Here is a 22,608-nt window from a genome sequence, read left to right on the forward strand (position 1 = left end):
ATATGTGTGTAAAACTGTCTCCGGGGAGATAGGTGAGTTTTCAATATCTCTTCCAGGTCTACAGATTAGAATTCGTCTAGTAGTTTTAAAAAATAAGGTCCTTAAAATATCTATCTAATTGTCTATCTAGATGTTGTTTAATGGTTAACATGAGTATATGGATCTGTTTGCCAGCAAATAACTAATGCCAAAAATTGAAAAAGAGCCTTAAGTTACATATTTATTATTACTGACCTCAGAACAGAGCAGTCCACTAAAATGGAATAACTTGTAATAACATAGATTTAAAAGTGCCTCCAAATGATCACGTAAATATTATGAGATTTAGGAATGTTTAATGATCTAAGAAAAACAAACATAATATCTCTTCCACTCTCCTATACAAATTATGTGACAATTAAACAGTATGTTAAAAATGTGATACAATATTTAAAAACATTTTGGGAGAAAACACATAATTCCACATCTGTCTTTTGCATCTTACTTCTTTTCCTTGACTGCTTATTTAAGTCAGAAATCCTTTCCATGTTTTAGTATAAAATTTTGTATTAAATTATCATAGTTATTGCTATCTATCCAGTGATCATGTTGATGTACTGTAAATTGTTATACTGTCTTGAACAGGATATGTTTAGACATACCTAGGTTCACTATTATAAATAACAGTGAAAAGAACATCATGCAGGTAGCTCTTTGTTTCCATTGAATTCTTTTCTTGGGAGAAATTCCACTGAGTGAGCTTACAGGGACAAAAGGTACAGACATTTTAATGGGCCTCACAATAAAGACTGCCTTTACCAATAAGTTAATAAAAATTTACCTCAATACTATGTATTATTGTTTTTAAAGTTGTTAAATTAGTGTAAATTTAATTTGTACATATCAAGCTACTATTGAAAATAATCATATTTTACACCTTTGTTTACAATTTGAATCTTCTCTTATGTAATTACATTTGTTCATATCCTTCATTGCCTGAATGATTGCATTTCATTGTTTTTATTATTCATTTAAATATCATGTGTTATTTTTTTAAAAAAGATTTTATTTATTTACTCATGAGAGACACAGAGAGGGGGCAGAGACACAGGCAGAGGGAGAAGCAGACTCTATGCAGGAAGCCCGACGTGGGACTCGATCCCAAAGTCTGGGATCACGCCCTGAGCCGAAAGCAGACGCTCAACCGCTGAGGCACCCAGGCGTTCCTAAATATATGTTATTGATAATGATCCTTTGTTCATTGTATGTGATACAAATATGACTTTTCATTATTTGTTTCATTTTAGTTTTTAAGATTTCATGTTCAGATGTTTGGTAATTAGGTGAGTAAAACATAACATTGTAGAATGAGATTAATTGGTTATAGAGATTCTTTCAATCAGAAATATTTTATCTATATTCTTTAGTGGAAAAAGGAAACACTGCATTCTGGGTTGTAGTATTTAATTTCATATATATGTTTCTTGTTTAAATCTGTGGTGTTAAATTTCCAGAATGGAAATCTGATTTTGAAAATATGTACAGTATAGTGCTTGGAATTTAACTGGACATAACTTTACATTTTCACCAGAAACTGTTTTGATGTTCTCCTTAATGGGAGCAAAGTAACTAGACTAGTGGAGGCCTGCTCAAATACAAAACACACAGATTTGGAAGAACAAATTCACAGGGAGAGTTATGGTCTTGGAGCAGACTGACTTTCCTTTTCTGTGCACCTGGGTATTCTCTCACCAATCCAAACAAATAGCATCTGAATCAGAAATAATTTGGAAGCATGTTGTTTGGATAGGTTTTCTTTACCAAATGGTATGAAACAAAATTAAGATGTAGCCTCAGTAAATTATATTCAATGTTTATACATTATGCACTCTGTGTTTTATAAAACTAAAAATCTAGAAAATTTATATAATTTACTCAACAACTCTGAATGAGTGGCCACTCTAAGTTAGGTATAGCCGTAGGCATTAGGGATACAGGGTAAATAAGGAGTCAAAGCCACAGCATTTGGGAGCTTGCTACTGGCCTTTAACTTACTACTTCAATCATGGTTTCACTATGATAAATAATTCTGAAATTTTTCATGAAAATAGGAGTTTATTCGGTCAGCCAAATGCTCTCAAGCAGCATGGATAGGGAAGGACTTTAGGAAACCAGAATGAGGAAAATAAATACATGTTAAATAAATGTTCACTCCTCAGAATAAAAATTTATGATTGAGTGTCCTATGAAGATCATAGAAATGACATTTTTCATGCAGGAAATGGGTGTCAGGTGTGGGATTAAAGACCTAGGAGTTCAGTAGATACAGTCTATCAGGATGGAGCCTTTGGCTTTTGAACAAGGACCATCTTGCATAGGAAAGGGAAGGGTATGGAGCAATTGTAGTAGGAACTCAGTAATAGCAATACAAAGCTAATATTTACTGAGTGCCTCTGTGTTATGCACTGTGCTGAACATTTTGCATACATGCCCTTCGTTCCCCAGATGAAGTTCAAGTTCATCCTGCCTCTTGCATTTTGTCAGTGCACATTCCTGCCATTTTGGGTCAAGTGGATTCTTCCTTTTGTGTTTACCACGTCAGACTTTGAATCTCTTGTTTCTTGGCCATTTGTTCATTCACCAAGTATTCACGTGCCATCACTCAGCTACTCACTGGTACTACAGAAATGAACAAGTGGAAAAGGGCACAACTCTAGTCTTCAAGGGGCTTTCATTCTGGCAGACAGACCAGAGACTCAGTGATTATAAAACTTCTCTCATGATAGGCCATCTACTACACTTGGAGGTGAGTGAGCAGGGCAGGTTTGGGAAATGTTCTTACTGGTGCATGCACACAATTATTTAGTTTAACGCTATGCATAATAGTTAATAACATATAACTATGATAATTGGTATTATATTATATTATTTATTATATATTATGTTAGCTATGTGATATTTATGTTCTATACATCCAACATCATTATATTCAGATGAGGTTAACAATTTAAATTCTCATCAATGGGGGGGCATTAAATAAACAATGAACCACTGATGTTCTGATACAGAAATAGCTCCAAAATATATGATAAGTAGAAAAAAGGAAGACATCAGAAGAGTACATGTCATATGCTGTCTTTTGTGGGGGGCAAGGAAGATAATCACATTTTCTTGAATTTCACATAGACACTTTGGAATCACGTGCATAGCATTAAAAAACAAACAAAACAAAAGTGGTTGCCCATTGGGGAGCAGAGATGAGGAAACCAGGCAAAGGGGTGCACAAAGGTAAGAGGGAGTACTTTCACTATATACCTTTTTATGTTTTTGGACTGAGTGAATGTATTATCTATTTAAAAAATTAACATATCCTGAAACTTTGGGGGAAAGGGTATCTACTAGTGGACTGTGGCCAGGTGGCTGGAGACCTGAGAGGGAGGAAGGTGGGTGGAGAGGCATTCCAAGCACAGTGTTGCATGCTGGGACACCTGCCATGCTTGCAAACCTATCATGTTCTGTGAAGATGGCAGGTGGGCTACTTTAGGGGAGTGTTGGGAGATGAGTATGGGAATCCTACAGGGGGCAGGTCCTGAAGTCCTCATGTAACAAGATATTAATTCAGATTTCATCTTGAAGGTAATGGGAATCTTTGGCTGGTGATCAGAAGAAAAGTGAGTGATCAGATTGGCGCTTTGTAATCATTCCCGCCCCCAAGGGAAGCAAGTATCCGTGTGATGGGTGAGGCAGAACTGGGGCCAGGAAGACTATTTAGGAAGTTACTGGCCATCCTTCCGGTAGAAATGATGAGCATATGAACCAAAGTCTATGCTCACAGAGAGGAGGGACTAACAGCTTGAACCATAGCTAGCACACTTGACTTGTCATCTCCTCCATGGATTTGATTTTGTTTCTTTCCTAATACTGTCCAGTTTTTCTTTGGATTCTACATTAAAGTTTAACTTGGTGGGGTTAAAAATTTGCAGGAGCCCCAAAGCTACAGGCTTTGGTGAGATCTGGGTGATAGGAACCTCTTCTCTGCCTTCCACTTTCTCTCTTCTGCTCATCCTGGGTGCCTGGGAGGGAAGCCCAAGGCAGGCTGCTGCTCTGCAGAGACAGTGGCATTGGCCCAGGGTGGAGGCCAGAGCTCCTGTGCTGGGGCCAGTTGAGCTGGGCACGTGGTCCCACAGGGGATACCAGGCCATTGCCCTCTTTCCGAATTCTGCTATTTTTTGTTGGTTTTTTTTTTTTTGTAGGTTCAAGGGTGCTTTAATGGGGGAGCACCCTGGGAGAGGTCCCGGTCGGAGGGAGGCCCGAGTCAGGGATGGCGCACCCAGGCCCACCGCAGGGGGTAGAAAGAGGTGTTGGTTTGTTTTTGTCAAGCTTGTACATAGTCCCTATAGATGGTTATGACTGGGATTTCATTTTTTTCAGTTCCAAGCTCTACTCTCAGGTGGAACAATTGTACAGGCAAGATTCATCAGCAGAGCAGAGCTGTATCATGGGCATATCATTTAAATACTTCCCTCTCACTTGCCAGAGAGCTGCTGCCTTTGAACCCTGAGACAGCTCTCCATAATCCTGCCCACCTCCATTGGCCTCTCCCTGCATCTTTCTAGATCTCTCTGTGCCCCTAATGCCATCTCAAAGCCCTTTATCTGTTTGCAAAGTTGGTGCCCATGCAGCATAGGCTGCAACCATCACCCCGCTTTTCAGGAATAAGACAGACATTTCAGCACATGTTAGGCAACTGCTACCGCAAGTATTCCCATGTCATCACATTAAAAATTGCAATTCTAATAATTATAAACATATTTTTAAGAAATAAGTGGAAAATACAAAAAGCCCGTGTAACCATGCAATAATAAATAATTTGACAATTGTGAAACAATTTCAGAGTATATTCTATTTTAATATAAAAAGATAAAATATTGGAAATCTTGTCTCACAGGTGTATTACCCAAGAAAAGTCAGAGACAAGCAACTAATTCTTTTATTGTTGGAAGGCTGACTAGTACAGTCAGGTCTATATATGCAGGTGGACAGTTTTGAATGTTCCCTAAACAAATATGTCAAGGAATTAATGTATAACTGAGGAGTACTTTGAGGTGGCAACATATATTTTATTTTATTTAGTATTTCTCCTTAGTGTGTGTTTTTATGTGCCAGTTCAGTCTCTTATCAAATAAATACTGTAACCTTGCCATTCATTTGATATGGCAAAATGACTTTCTGATTCCACACTATTCTGCTGCATTCTAAAAAATTTAAACATTATGCTATCATTCCACAAAGTGGTTAGCAATTTACTATGAATAATTTTTTAAAAGGAGGGAGATCTGTCCAGATATGAAAGATTCTAGAAAAATGCTTCGGAATCAAAAAATAATAAAAACCTTTAGAATCTAATATATAATTAAAGAGTACTCATTTACCTTAAAATAGTGTGAAAATTTTTAAGAAAAAAATTGTCTCCATATTTTTTTAAAACAATGACTTAAACATATATATTTACCACAGTTTCATATGCAACCACTGGGAAATTAAAGAATTACCAGGAAATAGGAAAAGATGATAAGCATCTATTGACAATTGGCAATATATGAAAACCATGAATAATCAGATTTCCTGTCACATCTCAGAAAATTCCTAAGTCTCATGGCCCAACTTCTTTCTTTTTTATTTAGTGCAGAATTTGTCTTTCATTGAACTAGAATCTTAAACAATCCTCTCTTTGATTTTTTATTCTAATCTTTATTCCTTCCAGAGAATTATATTTCAAATGCTCTAAAACACTTTTTAAAAACTTGAATACGCAGGTTAAAGAACAATAATTCATACATTATGCAAGTGAGGTAAGACTGCTACATGGGCAGCCCCAACTGAGCCATGGCTCCTGATACTGTCACTTTTCCATAACAACCCCCCTACATTCAACTTGGGCTTGGTCATATGGCTTGCTATAGTCAATGGAACAATAATAAGCATTACTCAAGTAGAAGCTGCACAAACACTTACATGTTGGTCTTCTCTTGGAACCTAGCTGCCTTGCTATAAGAAAGCCTGTCAAGTTTCTGCAAAAAGACAAGCCATATGGAGGAGAATGGTCCAATAGCTAGCACCAGACATATAAGTGAGGTCTTCTTAGAGATTCTAGCACCAGCAGAGCTCCTGGTTAAAAGGTACATATGAGTGACCTTGGACCATATCATGTGTAGCAGAAGGATACTCAGCTGAACCCTGCTCAAATTCCTGATCCACAGAACTCTAAGCAATACATTTATATTGCTCAAAGTAATTCCATTTTGGAGTGGTGTGTTATGCAGCAGTAGATAATTGATATAGTAAGTGCTAGCAAGGGTTTTTCAACCTTCTTTCTAGAAATAATTCCAAGGTACATTCTTAACTGACACACACCTCCTTTTTTTAAAGATTTTATTTATTTATTCATGAGAGACAGAGAGAGAGAGACAGACAGAGAGAGAGAGAGAGAGAGAGGCAGAGACAGAGGCAGAGGGGGAAGCAGGCTGCATGCAGGTAGTCCGACGTGGAACTTGATCCCGGGTCTCCAGGATCATTCCCTGGGCTAAACCACCGAGCCACCCGGGCTGCCCCTGACACACACTTCTTATATTTCTGTTGTCTATTTATTTACTATTGAGCCTGTATCTTTTTTTTTTTTTCTGACTCGACCTCTAACCATTTGGACAGAGGACTGAGAGAGATGGTTGGTTTATATGAAAAGTGTGATTAAAAATGGCTTTATTACATATTGATTCAAATAACATTCCAAGTCCTTGTTGGATCTTAAAGGAACATCATTCTTGATAATGGTATATATCCTAAGTTAATTCCACTTTACGCTCTAATCAAATTGTGGGTGGGACAATCTGGTAGAAAAAAAAATGAACAGATTCCTAGCACATGAACCTTATGTGGTCCATTCAAGCCATTTCTTCTCTATGCTCCTTTATATGGAAGTGTGTCTTGACACCAGATTTTAGGCAACACAATGTGGAAAACTCTTTGGTGGGATTTGTTTTTTAAGGATTTATTATTTGAAATATGAGGCTTAGTAGACTGAACAGGCCATTGGGTGTGTTTGCATCCTTCTTTCTCTGGAATTAATGCGCATTAGTAAGAATGCTTTGGAAGTAGAAGTAGTAGCAGAAGTGTAAGTAGAGAATGTACAAGGCTATTTCTGGGGGACAGCGATGCTATTTCATTGAATGGTGTGTATTCTGTATTAAGTTAGAAACTATAATCACTAACTAGTTCTAAAACAAAGTACCTGGATACCAAGAGTAAAAGATGTAGCCTCATTAAGTATAGCTGATATTAGCATACTTGCTACTATTTCCATTGTTTAAAGGATGTTCCCCATGTGCTTATTTAAGGCATAATCTACCAGATGGATGTGGACAAAAGGTTTACTTACAAAATGCCCATAAAGGAGAGTCTTGATTAGGCAACAATACAAATATGCTACTTACAGAGAGTAGTATCTGGACAGCACTGTGGATGACCTCTAGGTACTGGAAGTCAACAAAGCAGCCTGTGACGGAGACATATGTGTAGTCATCCATCATGCCGTGGGCTGACGGAGGCAGCACTCTTCGGACACAACCAGGCCCATGCTCCCGCCACCATGACCGGTGTACAGAAATGTTGAATGTCATCAGATCTGTATCCTAGGTGGGCAGAAGACAAGAGAACACAAGAAGACAAGCCTATCATAGCACATCTTTGATTTTCAACCTTAGGAAGAATTTAGGATGAACAAAATTATTGAAATGATTTAAATTTCAAGTGAAAGATAACAAAAGGCAGAACCATAAATGGCTCTTTATACCTTATATCTAAACTATTGGATTATAATAGTTTAATATAGAGATAAAGTCCTTTGAAGAGTAACAATTTAAGATTAGTGCACATCAAAAATCCAGAGACAAGACCATCTATGTATGTTCATTTAAAAAATTACTTTGTTCATTTTGAAACTTGTTATCTGCATTTTCCTATTCATCATCGTTGGGATCACCATCACGGTCTAACATATAATGAGTGCTTTTTTGCATGTTAGACATAGTTCTAAGTGTTTTTCATATATTATATCCTTTAATGTTCATGCAAGTACTATTACTAACCCAATTTATAATAGGCTGAATAATAGTCCTCCCAAAAGACATTCAGGTCCTACTTCCTGGAACCTATAAATCTGACCTTCTTTGGATTATCTGAGTGGGCCCTAAATGCAATCACATGTATCCATATGAAAAGGAGTCATAGGGAGATGAGACACAAAGAAAAAGAGGAGAAGGCAATGAGACCATGGAGGCCGAGAGTGGAGTGATGTGGCCAAAAGCCCGGGAAAGTTGGCAGCCATTAGAAGGTGGAAGAGACAAGGAAGGATTCTGTTCTAGAGCTCCAGAGGGAGCATGGCCCTGTCAACACCTTGATTTCAGAGCGGTGAAACAGATTTCAGACTCCTGGCCTCCAGATCTGTGAGAATAAGTTTCTATTAAGACCTCAGGTTTGTAGTATCTTGTTATACAGCAGCCATAAGAAACTAACACAGGTAAGGAAATAAAGTCACAGAAAGGTAAAATAAATTGTCCAATTTAATGAATAAATTTTAAAAATTGCTTATTTGGTCCGCCTGGGTGCCTGGGTCCTTTCTCCTCAATTGTTTCCAGAAAATACCACTGACAGCTCCAGCAAAAGAACAAAGAAGGCAATCCTTGATATTTACATATCAAAATAGCTTTCAGGAGTTCTTAGCAGAAACAACAGCCCAGGTGTTTAATCCTCAAAAGATGCCTTTTAGTAATTTGGGGGGAATGTCAGCCTTGTACAACTAAGATCATACTGTTTTTCCCTTAACAATAGATTGAAAAGCATAGATGACTCAGGCTCACAAATAGCCTCACAAAAAAACTAAAAATTGCAGCTGCAGGGTGGAGCCAGAAGGAGGAAGTGTGATGATGGAGAGAGGGCAAGAGGGCCCAAGGACTAGGACACTGCACCTGCAGGGAAGCCACAGGAGCAGGGTCAGCCTTTCTGGATTTCCCAGTGAGCAAGCTCTGGTGTCACTACTGCCAAGGGGTGGTGGTCTTGGCTCAGAAGCCCAGGGGCTGCCTAATACAACACAAATGATGCTCATCCCTACCTCAGTGAGATGAGGACAGTCCCTATCTCAATGGCACAGGGAAATTCTAAGGACCAGAAATTGATTTTTGGAACTGTGAAAACACAGAGGCACCTGGTATGAAATGGAAAGCCCTTCACTTGATGGGATGAGCACTGGGTGTTATACTATGTATTGGCAAATTGCTTTTAAATAAAATATTAAAGGAAAAAGAGACAGAAAGCCCTTCCATATATATGATGGGGGCTGAAAACAACCAGTGTGAGACCTCTTTGAGTAAGGACAATGGGCAAACTCTCCCCTGTTATTCTCTGCTGTATATGAACACGAACCATGAGGTAAGAAGTGCGTCCAGTTCATCTGAGTAGGCAAAGCTACTCTGCAGTTTTAGGTTCTCCTCAACTCAAGGAATTAAAATTGAGACAGGGCAACCCTGCCCATGAAATCCAGCATTTCTCAATAGTGGAAACTATACCTCTTGAGTAGCTTATCTGGTAAGAATGAGGAAGCAGGATGTTCACCAAAGGAGAGACTCCACTGGGAGATTGGTGAAGACCAAACCAGTCTGTGGCAAGGTGGGCCCCAGCACTGAACTTTCCCCTTCCCCTTGTAAGATGCTAAAAATCATGTGTGTGTGTGTGTGTGGGGGGGGTTAACATGCTTATTAGACATATGATGAGTGAAGAAGCATGAGATCATGGCACGTGCAAGTGTGCAGGCGCCAAGAAATTCCCATCTCTACATGCTTGAATGTCAGTCTTTTCCTGTCTCAGCTTCTTAAAAAAATTTTCCTGGCCTTTGTTCTGAAACCCAGTCTGAAGGACACTTTTTCTGCTGTCTCCCTTGGGCTGGGGTATAAGCCCCAATATAAAGCCTTGCCCGGAACTTCCTGCTTGGCCTCTGGTCAATTTCTATTACTTGGAGAGCCCAAGGATCCTGGTTGGTAACAAAACTACTATTGTAAATATACCTCAGATTATCTCACTATTAAAACATTTTACAACTTTTTTTTCCCCTTTTTTGGGTTGTTGGTTTGTTACACGTATCATTCAGTTACCTTCACAGTTACATCACTTTATTGATACTAAAGTATTTTACATCTTTTTTTTTTTGTTCTTGGTTTGCCACCTGTATCATTTGCAGTGCCCTCTGAAGGGAGAATATTATAGAAAAATAATTGCTTTAGCTAGTGAGTTCCGTTTAACACAAGGCAATTTACCTGCAGGCAAACTGCACACTGACTGCCCCCTTTCCTGACCATCAGATTTAATCTCTTACAGTTAGTCCTGATCACAACCGAAAAACTATTATTTCCTGTTTTAATAGAATTCATTAGGTTCAGGATGAACTGGCACGATCTCAAAAGTCATAGCGATTTCTACTCTTTAAGCCTTCTTACCCAGTGGCCTTTTCTGTTGCTGGACTCTAAATTCCTTCCAATATGACTTGGACTAAAATTTATATTACACAAATAAAACAAAAGTAAATTTATGAACTCATGATATTTATTTGTTACACTAATAAAATCCCTCTGCGTAGTTCTCACTTAATTTGTTGGCACTATAAATATTTATAAACTGTACTGTTTTTTGCAATGACTGTATTAAAATTTGAATGAGAACATCGGTAATATCAAATTATACTTAAAGTTCAAACTTCCAACTTATATTTGGTATAAAATTGTATTGCAATTTTGTGTCTGATTTCCATTCCTTTCAATAGCTAGATTTCAAACATTAAAAACAAACAAAAAAAACACAAAAAAACCAAACAAACCTTAGCACTGGATAATTCAGTTTCCTGTAGGAGGCACATCAGAGGAAATGCAGCACAGAAAACTGTAACAATGTTTTTTTATAAAGAAAAATAAATACAGATCACTTACTTTGTTGCAGCTTTTTGTTACCACATCAAAGCCTGTAGTTTTGAAATATATGGGTTAATGCTAAACCATAGATCAACAGCGTGATCTTCAAAATAATTTCAAGTACCTCCAATGTCACTTCCCTTTCACCTCTTGGAGTTAGAATATTACGTGATGATTTAAGCACATCATGGTTAAGAAAATTGGCAACGGGGATTTTTGTCATTTTCTTTAGAATTTAAAAGATAAAAAGACTGATATTTGTATTTATGCAAGTGTCAGTGATTACCAAGGGACAGTTTGGAGAACAAAGAAGAAGAAAGCAAGGAGGGAGAGGAAAACATGAAACCAAAGCAGAAGGGTTTGGGAGGCATGAGGACAGCCTGAAAGAGCACGTCAAAGCCAACAGAAGAGAGAATCAGGTAAGGTGGGAATGCCATAGACTCAAAGCCTGGTAATAAAAAAGGATCACTGAATTTGATGACTGGTTGGGCAGGGAGAGTTTATAAAATGCAATACCAGGATGGGGCACTCGGGTGGCTTAGTCAATTAAGCATCTGCCTTTGGCTCAGGCCATCATCTCAGGGTCCAGTGGGCTCCTTACTCTGCAGGGAGCCTGCTTCTCCCTCTCCCTCTGCCACTCCCCCTGCTTGTGTTCTCTCTCTCTCTCTGTCAAATAAATAAATAAATAAATAAATAAATAAATAAATAAAATCTTTTTAAAAATGCAATACCAGCAGAGTATTGTGAGTGAAAAACTGGATTACAAGGAATGGACGAGACTGAAAAGAGAGACTTTGGTGTCCTTCTTCATGAAATTTGAAAGTCAAGGTAGTGAGAACACAGGGTGGTAGCTTCAAGGATGAGCAAGGAGAACATCAGTCAGTGCATGGAGAGCCACACGTTAGCTCTATCTGCTCACACTCACAACATTATGACTTAAAAGAAAATTATTCCAGAATACCTGCTTTCCCCAGGTATCTATTTAAGCAAGTATTAAATGTTTAAAAGTTCTTTGATCTCTCTAGTGTAAATCCAAACTTGTTCCTGTTTTCTTCAAACACTTGAATTAAACAAAAAAGGAATTTCCAGAATTCTTTGAAATATTCTTTTTTTTTAAATTTTATTTATTTATTCATGAGCGAGAGAGAGGGAGAGACACAGGCAGAGGGAGAAGCAGGCTCCATGCAAGGAGCCTGATGCAGGACTCAATCCTGGGTCTCCAGGATCACACCCCGGGCTGAAGGCGATGCTACACTGCTGAGCCACCAGGGCTGCCCTCTTTGAAATATTCTTAACTGAGTAGGTGGAGATGCCTGCCTACATCCCATTCACAGTAAGTATACCCACAGTACTCGAGTCAACTCAATATTCATTTCTTTTATAGTATACCACAATATAATTTCTGATTAATCAAGGAGTTAGTGTCTGTCTTATTCTTATATGTACTTTCACTCATCTGCTTTTCTTGGTATGTCTGATTAAACTGTAGCTAATCCTCTCTACTTCTAGAAATGGATTCTCAACTGCTAATAATATTCTTTTTTTTTCCCCTGTTTCCTTAGTTGTGACTCAAAGTCATTGAATCTACTTTTATATGGTTATCCACTTTCTTTGTGTTTTTACTATGTCTTATCATAAGCCAGCCCATCTGGAAGTGGACATTTATTTAACAAAATAGATTTTGCGCAATTTTAAAGAGTTAGCATTGGGCTTATATTTATATGATACAATTCATGTCAGTTGAAACTTCTTTTGAAATATTTGTTCATCTCAGAATATGAATTAGACAAGTTAAAACAACTTTCTCACATTTCTAGTTATTATTTTTTCCATCAAAGCACTAAACATTTCAGAGGGTACTGTAGGTCCATAGAATAAAGGGTAAACACAGTGCTTGGCAGTGAGATATGTGTTTGGAGCACATAATACGAAGATTTGGAACCAGTTCAAATATATCAACAATTATATGTTGTTTTCCTTAAAGATAGGTTTAAGAGATATTCATTCAAACTTCCATCAAGAAGCATCTGCCATTTGTTGGTGCTTTCTTAAAGAATCCTTAGTACAAGCCATGGATGAGTCATAATCACTTAGGTTTGTGCCACTGGTTCTGAATGTAAAGAGCAGTCTGCACCTATAAATACAGAGAACAAAGTGATGGTTGGCAGAGAGTGGTGATGGGGGGAGGGCAAAATGGATAAAAGAGAGTGGGAGGTACAGGTTTCCAGTTATGAAATGAGTAAGTCACAAGAATAAAAGGCACTGCATAAGGAATATAATCAATGATATTGTAGTAGTGTTGTATGATGACCACTGCTAGTTACACTTGGGAGCACAACATAATGCATAAATTTGTTCAATCACCATGTTGTACACCTGAAACTAATGTAACATTGTGTATCATCTACACTCAAATTAAAAAACTAAAAGAAAAGAGGAGTCTGTAGAATAAGTGGCCACTGATCATTCTGACTTCCTGTTTCCCATCTCTACATCTAGGTATTCCTGGGATTTTTCAATTCTGTACCATTGGTCATAGGCCAAAGGCAGAACTAAAAGTAATCAAGCCTCTTGTTTTCATTCTGGGGCTTCATTCTCTGGATTGAACAGCTACAGGAAGCAAGGAAGTCTCATCTGTCCATTCAACAGGTATTTACAGAGTTTCTAATATGAGCTATGCATAAGGATGTAATATTGAATATAAGGGATCTTATCCCTGCCCTCATGGAACATATATTCTGGTGGATAGGATAGGTAATTAAGTAAACAAAGAAGTAGGCAAAAATGAGTATACATTGTAAAAACTAATATAAAGGAGATTATGTGCTGGAGAGGCTTGGATGTGGAAAGAAGTTACTGTATGCAAGGTGGCCAGAGAAAGCTTCTCCCACAGTGGATATTTGGGCTAAGATCTGTTAGATGAGAAAGAAGTAGACATGTGAAGATCTGGAGAAAGTGTTGCAGGCTGATAGAACTGCAAGTGCAAAGATCGCATGATGGCAAAATGATTTCAAACTCCAGGTGCTGACTGAAGGATCTGACAGCTAGAGGGAAGCTGACGTGAGGGTAAAAGTATGTAGAATGTATGCGTGTGTGAGTGTGATCTCTGTCCACTGAAATGGCCTAGAAGCAATGTCACTCCAGTAGCAACAAACACTGCTGGTTCACACTCAGTAATAAGAACAAAGGTTATCCCGTGGAGAAATGCTAAATCCAGTGTTGGTGCAAGGAGGGAACAAGGAGACTGTGAAATGTATTTTGTGCTAGAAAGTAAGACAATTTTCAAAAATTAGTAAGTCATGTCAAAAGGATGTAGGAACCAATATGAAGGGTCTGTCTGGCTGAAGTTGTAATAATTTGAGCACTAGAAAGAATCATAATTGAGGCCGACCAAACACACTGAATCACTGAAAATCTGTGACTCCACAATGATCAATAAGGAAAGGTAGAAAAACTCATTGTTAGTATTTAAAGCACCTACTAAACAAGACCTCTGTGCTTTCTGCTCAATTTTGCTGTTAACTGCTCTGAAGAAAGTTTGTTAATTAAAAAAGATAACCACACTTGAAAAATGAGTAATTAAAGAGAAAGAATTAAGCATTTATTTTGCTTTTTTCCAGTAGGAATTCTATATCAAGTTAACCAAGTTTGTAAACTAAAGCTCTACATTACTGAAGAGTGTCAGGCATAAAGATAGAAGAAACAAAACAATTTTAAATTTTTTCCCCTAATTTTAACAGAATTGTTTGATGCTTATAAGGATTAGCAATTGGTTATTAAAAAATTAGGTAAACAACAACAACAAAATTAGGTAAACAGTTAATCCATGTAGTGCCAAAGAACATCATATATAAATTTCCTTTGAGTGTCAAAAATACTTAGAGAATAATAATAACAATAAATATATCACATTTTGGAACTTATGAAATGTACATAAAATGATATTCAGGGAAAAATTTATAGCATTAAATATTTATAGTAGAAAAAGAAGAAAGGCTGAAAATAAATGACCTAAGTGTCCATTTTAAAAGTTTGAAAAGAATAACAAGTTAAAGCTAAAAATTTGGGAAGAAAAGATGAATAGATATATATTTAATTAACAAACATTTGTTATGTGCCTAAGCTATTCTGGGTTCTGGATTAATCCATGAACAAAACAGACAAAAATTCCTGCTCCATTGGAGCTAACATTCTTGTATGGAAGATAGAGGTAAATATAACAAAAAATATAGTACATTTCGTGTTTCAAGATGAGTGGTATTTAAAAAGAATAAAATAAGGATACAGAAATATTTAACAGCAGAAATCAATTAAAAAGAAATCAAAGATCCAACAGAGAGGAATAACAAAGCACAAATTATATTCTTTAAAAATCTCTAACAAAATTAACAGTATCCTGGTGAAAATGACCAAGCTTAATATGACTTGTCATTGTCCAGGTGTGGCTTGGTGGCCACTCACATGCAGGATAAGCTCCAGTCTTTTACAGAATAGTGTGGAAACATCAAGAAGTTTAAAATGGGAATGCCTCTCGATTCTGTGATTTTACCCCTCTGCCTTTACCTTAGCTCACATATCTACCTGTACATATGAGTGTTCTTAGCAGCATTGGTTGCAACAGTAAAAAGTTGAGAACAACCTAAATGTCTATCAGAAATTAATAAAGTAGTATTCATGCAATCACATGCTTTGTGAAGTAGAAATAAATTCAGTAAGCTTATGTATATTAAAAGTGATGGATCTCCTGAACATAATGTTCACAAAAAGAATCAAGTTGTGGACAAAATAGTGTATGACCTCAGTTATATACAGTTTAAAAAGTCACACAATAACACTATGTATTTTTTTAGGAATGTATATATACATGTATAGTAATACTTTAAATAAATATATAAATATAACAAATGCAGAATATAGAGTGAAAAAGGGATCAGGGAACAGTAAACGAAGGGTTTAACTGTGTTGAAAAAGTTTTGTCTTTATTTCATTGGTGATAAAATGAGTATTTGGTCATTTTGATTATGTCATTACGCTTTATTAAGTATTACATACTGCTTGAAGATACAAATTTTAACAATATTCTATTTCTCTCCATTCCAGTTGCCACTATCCTAGACTGGCCAACCACTGTTTTTTTGGGACAACTGCAATGACCTCTAAATACACCTCCTGGCATCTCTTGTTCTCCTCAAATTTATTTTTATTTTCTTTATTATAGCCAGAACAGTATTTTTTATACCCAAATGTGTCACTAGTTGCTTAAAACACCTCAAGGATTTCCCACTGCCCAAAGATAAAAGGTTAACTTCTTGGGACAACTTGAGAGGTCATTTTTTTTTTTAAATTCCATTTACTTATCCGTAAGAGATACTGCAAGAGAGGCAGAGATATAGGCAGAGGGAGAAGCAGGTTCCCTGTGGAGACCCTAATGCAGGACTCAATCCCAGGACTCCTGGATCATGACCTGAGCTGAAGACAGACGCTCAACCACTGAACCACCCAGGTGCCCCATTTGACAAGTCTTTATCTCCCCTGCCTCTAATCATTTCTGCAGATTCCTTGTCCTTCCCTTCACAATCGTGCTCTAGCCTTACTGACCTGCTTCCTATTCCCCTTGAACTGTTCTGTCTAACGTGGTCTCCACACACCCTAATCCCCTTTCATAGAATATCATCTTTCACTCTCCCCCTCCATCTGCTTTCCTGTCCCTGAAATCTGCCCTTCCCCAACCTGGGTACCTGGCCAAGTCCCATTTATTTTTAGGTTTCAGCAGAGAAAATCATCCCTGGCCCCTGGAAAGTCTGGGCCAATATAACTCTTCTATGTGTTCCCAAGTGCCTAGTTCTTCCACCTAATTTTATATCTTTATTTGGGTAATGAAGACTCATTCTTTTGTTATAGTCAATTTTCTGACTCACCTACAAGATGATAAACCCAATATAATCAACACTGTTTTCCCATGCCAACAGCTCAATATATATATTTTTAATCAAAAGACTGAACAAATCTAATTGCTAGGTGTTTGTGTCACAATTTCAGCTGAGAATTGAGAAAACTTTAAAAAAACAGAAAGCAACCACATATCCATCAAAGTGCCTCTTACGTTGCTTAGTGGGAGTGTGTATTTGTGCAGCTACTTTGGATAGAGTCTTGTATCCCCAGTGAGCTAGATATGTGTATGCCTTATGATCTACTGTTTCCACTCCTGAATATGTAGCCAGGAGAGATGAATGCATATACCTACCAACAACCCATATGAAAATCTAGGCATCTCTTTGTAGCCAAAGTCTGAAAGTGCCCCAAATATCCATCAGGAATAGAATAGATAAAGAAACATGGTATGTTCATACAATGGAAGCCACACAACAACAAAAACAAATGAACTGCTGATACTCACAAGGACATAATTCAATCTCACCGACATGATGTCAACTGAAGGAGATCAGGCTCTCAATAGAGCATATACTTCATGATTCCATGTCTATGGAGTCCTAAGAACGGCAGGACTCAGCTATGTGATGGAGGTTGGGATGGTGAGCATGCGTAGAATGGCAGGGGAGAGGGATTGTCTCTATAGTCAGCAATTACAAAGTGTTGGAAAACCACAGAGTTTCTTCTAAAGCTTCATAACCTTTTTTTTCTATACAAGAAAGTTGGAGTTGCAGGATTTTTCAAATTCATGCTTCCCTGATTCATTCATTTTGGAATTGACATAAGTTCTAGAAATGCATTTTTTTAAAAAGATTTATTTATTTATTTATTTATTTATTTATTTATTTATTTATTATTTATTTATTTGAGGGAGAGTGTGAGATTGTGTGTGTGCAAGCAGAGGAAGGGGCAGAGGGATAGAATCACAAGCAGACAATGCAGGGTTTGATCTCACGACCCCGTGATCAAGACCTGGGCTGAAATCAAGAATCCGATGCCCAGCCAAGTGAGCTACCCAGGTGCCCCTCAAATGCATTTCTTAAGAAAGGTAGTGTACAGATGATCAATAATCTTTCTCATGTGTAATTAAAATAATTGAGACACTGTGCAAAAGTAGGAGGAAAAGAACCATGGCTGCTGGGGCACCTGGGTGGCTCAGTCAGTTAAGCATCTGCCTTCAGCTCAGATCATGATCTCAGGGTTCTGGGATCAAGCCCCACCCTCATCTGGCTACTTGCTCTCCCTCTCTCTCTACACCCCCCTCCACTTTTGTTCTCTGCAGTCTCTTCCTCAAATAAATAAGTAAAATCTTTTTTTTAAAAAAAAGAACCATGGCCAAAGACCTAATTTCCTTCCTTAAATTTGTTTGTGTGTGCTTTTGATGCTATTAGAAGGAATCAAACAAAAACTTGCAGCTTCCAAATAATGACTGAAGAAATCATTAATTCCTTTAAAAAAGATGATGTAAATGATGCCACTTTTACTGCAGGGCCACTGTGAATGGGAGAGGGAGAAGTTAACAAAAACCTACAATTTGCAAGAGAACTTTCATTTTTCTTTTACATGTTAAGTTTCCAGGGTACCTAGGTGGCTCAGTGATTGAGCATCTGCATTTGGCTCAGGTCATGATCCCGGAGTCATGGGATTGAGTTCTGCATCAGGCTCCCCAGAGGGAGCCTTCCTCTCCATCTGTCTATGTCTCTGCCTCTCTCTGTGTCTCTCATGAATAAAAAAAAAAGGCAAGTTCCCCTAATCCTATTTGTATTTAATTTTTAGTTGTCAATTTATTAGTCACATATTCCTATATATTAGTTTGTCTACTTTCGATGTGGATCAGGCCAATTGGGCAGAACCAGGGATGCCTCTGTAAAAACAGCCCTCCAAAAGCATCAGAAGACTTAAGCACTGAAAACAATTCAAATATTAATTATTTGTGAAGGTATAATGTACATTCACAGATATTGACATTTGTGGTATGTAATTGCTGCACCTGACTACACTAAAATTTGCTAACAGATGATTTTTTAAAAACAAGTATACCTTGCATTTGTAATCTATGAATTTTAAACACCTGTAGTTTACTTAGTTAATTACCAAGCTCATTCAACACATCTGGCTTCTCTGTCTTTGTGTTAATCAATAATTATTTGATCACAATGTTATGCCTTTTATGCTAATCAGGATTTTGAGACCATAAAATTGTGCTACCTTTGTGCTTCATGCTGGCACTAATGTGTTATATTTATAGTGTAGTGTATTCATAATTCATGCATACATATGCATGTATGCACACATTTTACTTCATTGGTGCAACAGAAAATTTTCTTTTCAATCTGTTTTTTCTTTCTTTCTTTTTTTTTTTTTTTGCAAAGTTCACTACATGAAAAGAATAACTACTTGTTTTTAATTGTGGTAGGAAAAATTCCTCATTTAAGAAAAAAATAGATATTTGTTTTAATGTGATAGAGTTATTTTTGAAAAATAGAAGGAAAAGTCATGTGGCCCTTGTAGTTGTTCCTTTTTTGAAAGGTATTTGGATAAATAGAACAATATTGGTCTCGCTGACCTATGAATGTGGCTGCTGGTGTGGTTTAAAACCCTCTACAAAAGAAGACTATTTTTCTTAATTGCTTCCTTTGCTGAAATAATTGTGAAGGCTGGAAAGAGGTCTGATTAATTGCAAACTTGGATGTGGTAAAAACCTCTCTGGCAGGTTCTTATCTATCACCATCAATCTCAGATTGCACAGTAACCATCTTGGAAGCCTTGCAAGAGGCAGCCTCTTGGGATGTGGAAGTTTCAGAGACAGTGACTTAAATACAACCCTGGTTGGATATTCACTGTAGCAGGGGGATGTTTATTAACCCATTCTTATTGCTTGGCTCCTCATTAGGAACTTTAAAGTTCCACACAAATCTTTGTGTGTTTATGTGTTTGGCAGCGTTATGCACTGTACCGTGGAGGGGAGCTGAACTGAGAATAAAAGCCCACCTCTGCCCTTTTGTAGCTATTTTCATTTTGAAATATTGTTCCCCTTTATATCTCCCCAGATCCTTTGATATGACCACATGTCATCATACCAAGTTTGGACATGCCTCATGCCAACAACAGTTCTATCTATGCCCTTCATCTAAACAGGATGAAGTTAGCACCAGCCAGATATTCCCCAAGTTGTACAAAGTCCAGTGGCCACAAAGGAGTTACCCAAATAATGGATATATTGTTTCATTTTCTTACTGTTTAATTCTTTTAGGAATAATGCTATTTAAGATCATTTCCTTTTTTTTTTTTTTCTTAACCCCACAGCTATCATGGAAGTATCTGTTCTGGGGTTTTAAGGAGCTCAGGGTGCTTCTAAAACATTAATTAATTCATATTAGAAAGTGAATTCTTACTAGCAGTGAATAATCCCAATAATTTTAATGACCCTAAATGAAGTAGAGATTATTTTCAGCTCTCCTTAGGTAAAGTTGCAGTTGTAATTTTCCAAAGAATATTTAAGTCCCTTACAATTTGCTCATCATGGGGAGAAATAGAATTTTTTTTCTTTATAGATAACTACTTTTTTATTTTGAAGATTTTATTTATTTATTCATGAGAGATAGAGAGAGAGGCAGAGGGAGAAGCAGGCTCCATGCAGGGAGCCCGACGTGGGACTCGATCCCGGGTCTCCAGGATCACGACCTGGGCTGAAGGTGGTGCTAAACCACTGAGCTACCCGGGCTGCCCAGATAGTTACCTTTGAATCAAACTATCTAACTTGTCCAAAACATACTTAGCCTCTTTTTCTCTAAGCACCTAGATGAAGAGACATACTATTACACAAAGTAGAAAACCTCCTCTCCTTCACAATTCTGCCTACATCCACTAAACAGTTCTCCTACCAGGAGCTGGGATTATTTCCATGGGGGGGAACTTCAGGTAGATCTTCAGGGATGCTGGTAATTGCAGTGACTCCACCATTTGCAATGACTGAAGGAGTAACTAACAGTATGAGGCCACAAGTGTGTGTCTATGCTTGCTTTATTTCTCTTCTGTCTAAACACAAAAGTCCAACAGTGTAGGTTTTCTCCTGTGAACACAATAATTTCACTATACTTATGGAACATTATAAATTTAAACCTCTTATTAGGTCACAAGATTTTTCTCTGAGAATCATTGCATAAATTTTTCCTTGCTCGGCCCTTTAACAGAAAGACTTTACAAGCACTGTTCTCTACTCATCATATGGCAAAAAAAGTTCATACTTTCTTAATTAGCACTTCATAATCCCAAATACCTAGTCTATATTAATTATATTGCACAACAAAGCTCTTTAGAACTATTTTAATTCAGAGCCAGTTATGCAGCCCTTATGTGACTCACACAGACTGCTATATTTTTCCTGTAAGAACGGTGTCTTGAATATCTCGTCAACCAGTGCTAAGGCCTGATGGCATCTTCTATGTTATTTGAGGATAAGAATTGTGCATCAGGAGCTCTGTGCACACTGAAAGGCCAAGGTTTGGAGAAGTGAAGGCTGGTTCAATCAGTAATCAGAATATGCCCGCACCATCCCTGAGGCTGGAAAAAAAAATCATCCACCAAGGGTCCAGTTCTTTTTCTCAGAGTCTGGGAATTAGAGATATGGTTTTTGAGGAAGTCTAGCACTTTTTTAAAAGTTAGTTTGGAGACTTTCTAGAAACAGATCAAACAGAAGATTCTTTCTTTTTACTGTCACATCTGTCATTCCTTTAAAAGTCTGTTTCCTCAGTGAAGGGCACTGTTTGGTGGAGGCAGAAGAACCTGGAGCATTGAAAGCAGCAGTTGCACCACCAACCTACTAAGTGAGGCTAGAAAGGCACAGTTGGCCCGGCATTCTCATCATAGTCTCACCAGTAAGAAGAAGAAAGCAAAATCTCAATTTCCAGAGCAGACTATTGGCTGACTACTTTTTTTTTGTTTTGCTTTAAACCTTTAATCAGAGGAGAATTGAAATAGAAAAGTCACTTGCATTATCTCTCCATCCTTCAGGAGTTTAATTTTCATTTATGTGCTTAACATTCTCTAATTTCAGGTCATGTGCTGGGTCACCTGTAATACTTTAAGCAAGTTAACATAATATTTCTATTTCAACTTAAAAGTCCAGGTAGTTCCCTTATGTTTTACAATTGAGGCAATCCTCAGGGAAGAATTAGGCTGTCTGGTACATCTGCCTCTGTTGGGGAACATTATACATTTACATTTCCAGCTTCTAGATGTGACTCTGATAAGGGGTCTGTGACCCCATGTGTCCGTGTCCATACAGACCTCCCCATGAAAAAAGGCACCAGAATTGATGAACACGTGTAACACAAATGCTGAAAGGACAGAAATCTTCCCAACAATCCTCTTTCCACGATGTCATGTTCTATCAGAGACCAGCATGTGCTATTACGTGGCCCTTGGTAAGGTTCCAAGAAGAAGGGGAAGAGCAGATGCATAACACATACCAGAGGCGTTTTAGGTAAGGATGGACCGACATCACATAACTTAGAGGAAGTACAGTGAAATAAAAGGTTGCTGAAAAGATAACAGCCACCTTTTCTTTTCTTTTTAAAGATTTATTTATTTGTCTGACAGAGAGGAGCAGGAGGGGCAGAGTGAGAGAGAGAATCCTGAAGCAGCTCTCTACTGAGCTTGGAGTCCAATCTGGGGCTCAATCTCA

At 37.7% G+C, this 22,608-nt stretch overlaps 1 protein-coding gene across 2 annotated transcripts in view; it reads right to left on the minus strand.

The window, feature by feature from the left end:
• NKAIN3 (sodium/potassium transporting ATPase interacting 3) overlaps positions 1-22,608 on the minus strand; it is a 606,663-nt gene that overhangs the window by 150,196 nt on the left and 433,859 nt on the right. For both annotated transcript variants that reach the window (XM_072734660.1, XM_072734659.1), the window contains exon 4: positions 7,470-7,667. In XM_072734660.1, coding sequence (XP_072590761.1) covers positions 7,470-7,667 — 198 coding nt within the window. The remainder of the gene's footprint in view (positions 1-7,469; positions 7,668-22,608) is intronic.

Source organism: Vulpes vulpes, chromosome 13 (genome assembly GCF_048418805.1).
Source record: "Vulpes vulpes isolate BD-2025 chromosome 13, VulVul3, whole genome shotgun sequence".
NCBI lineage: Eukaryota > Metazoa > Chordata > Mammalia > Carnivora > Canidae > Vulpes > Vulpes vulpes.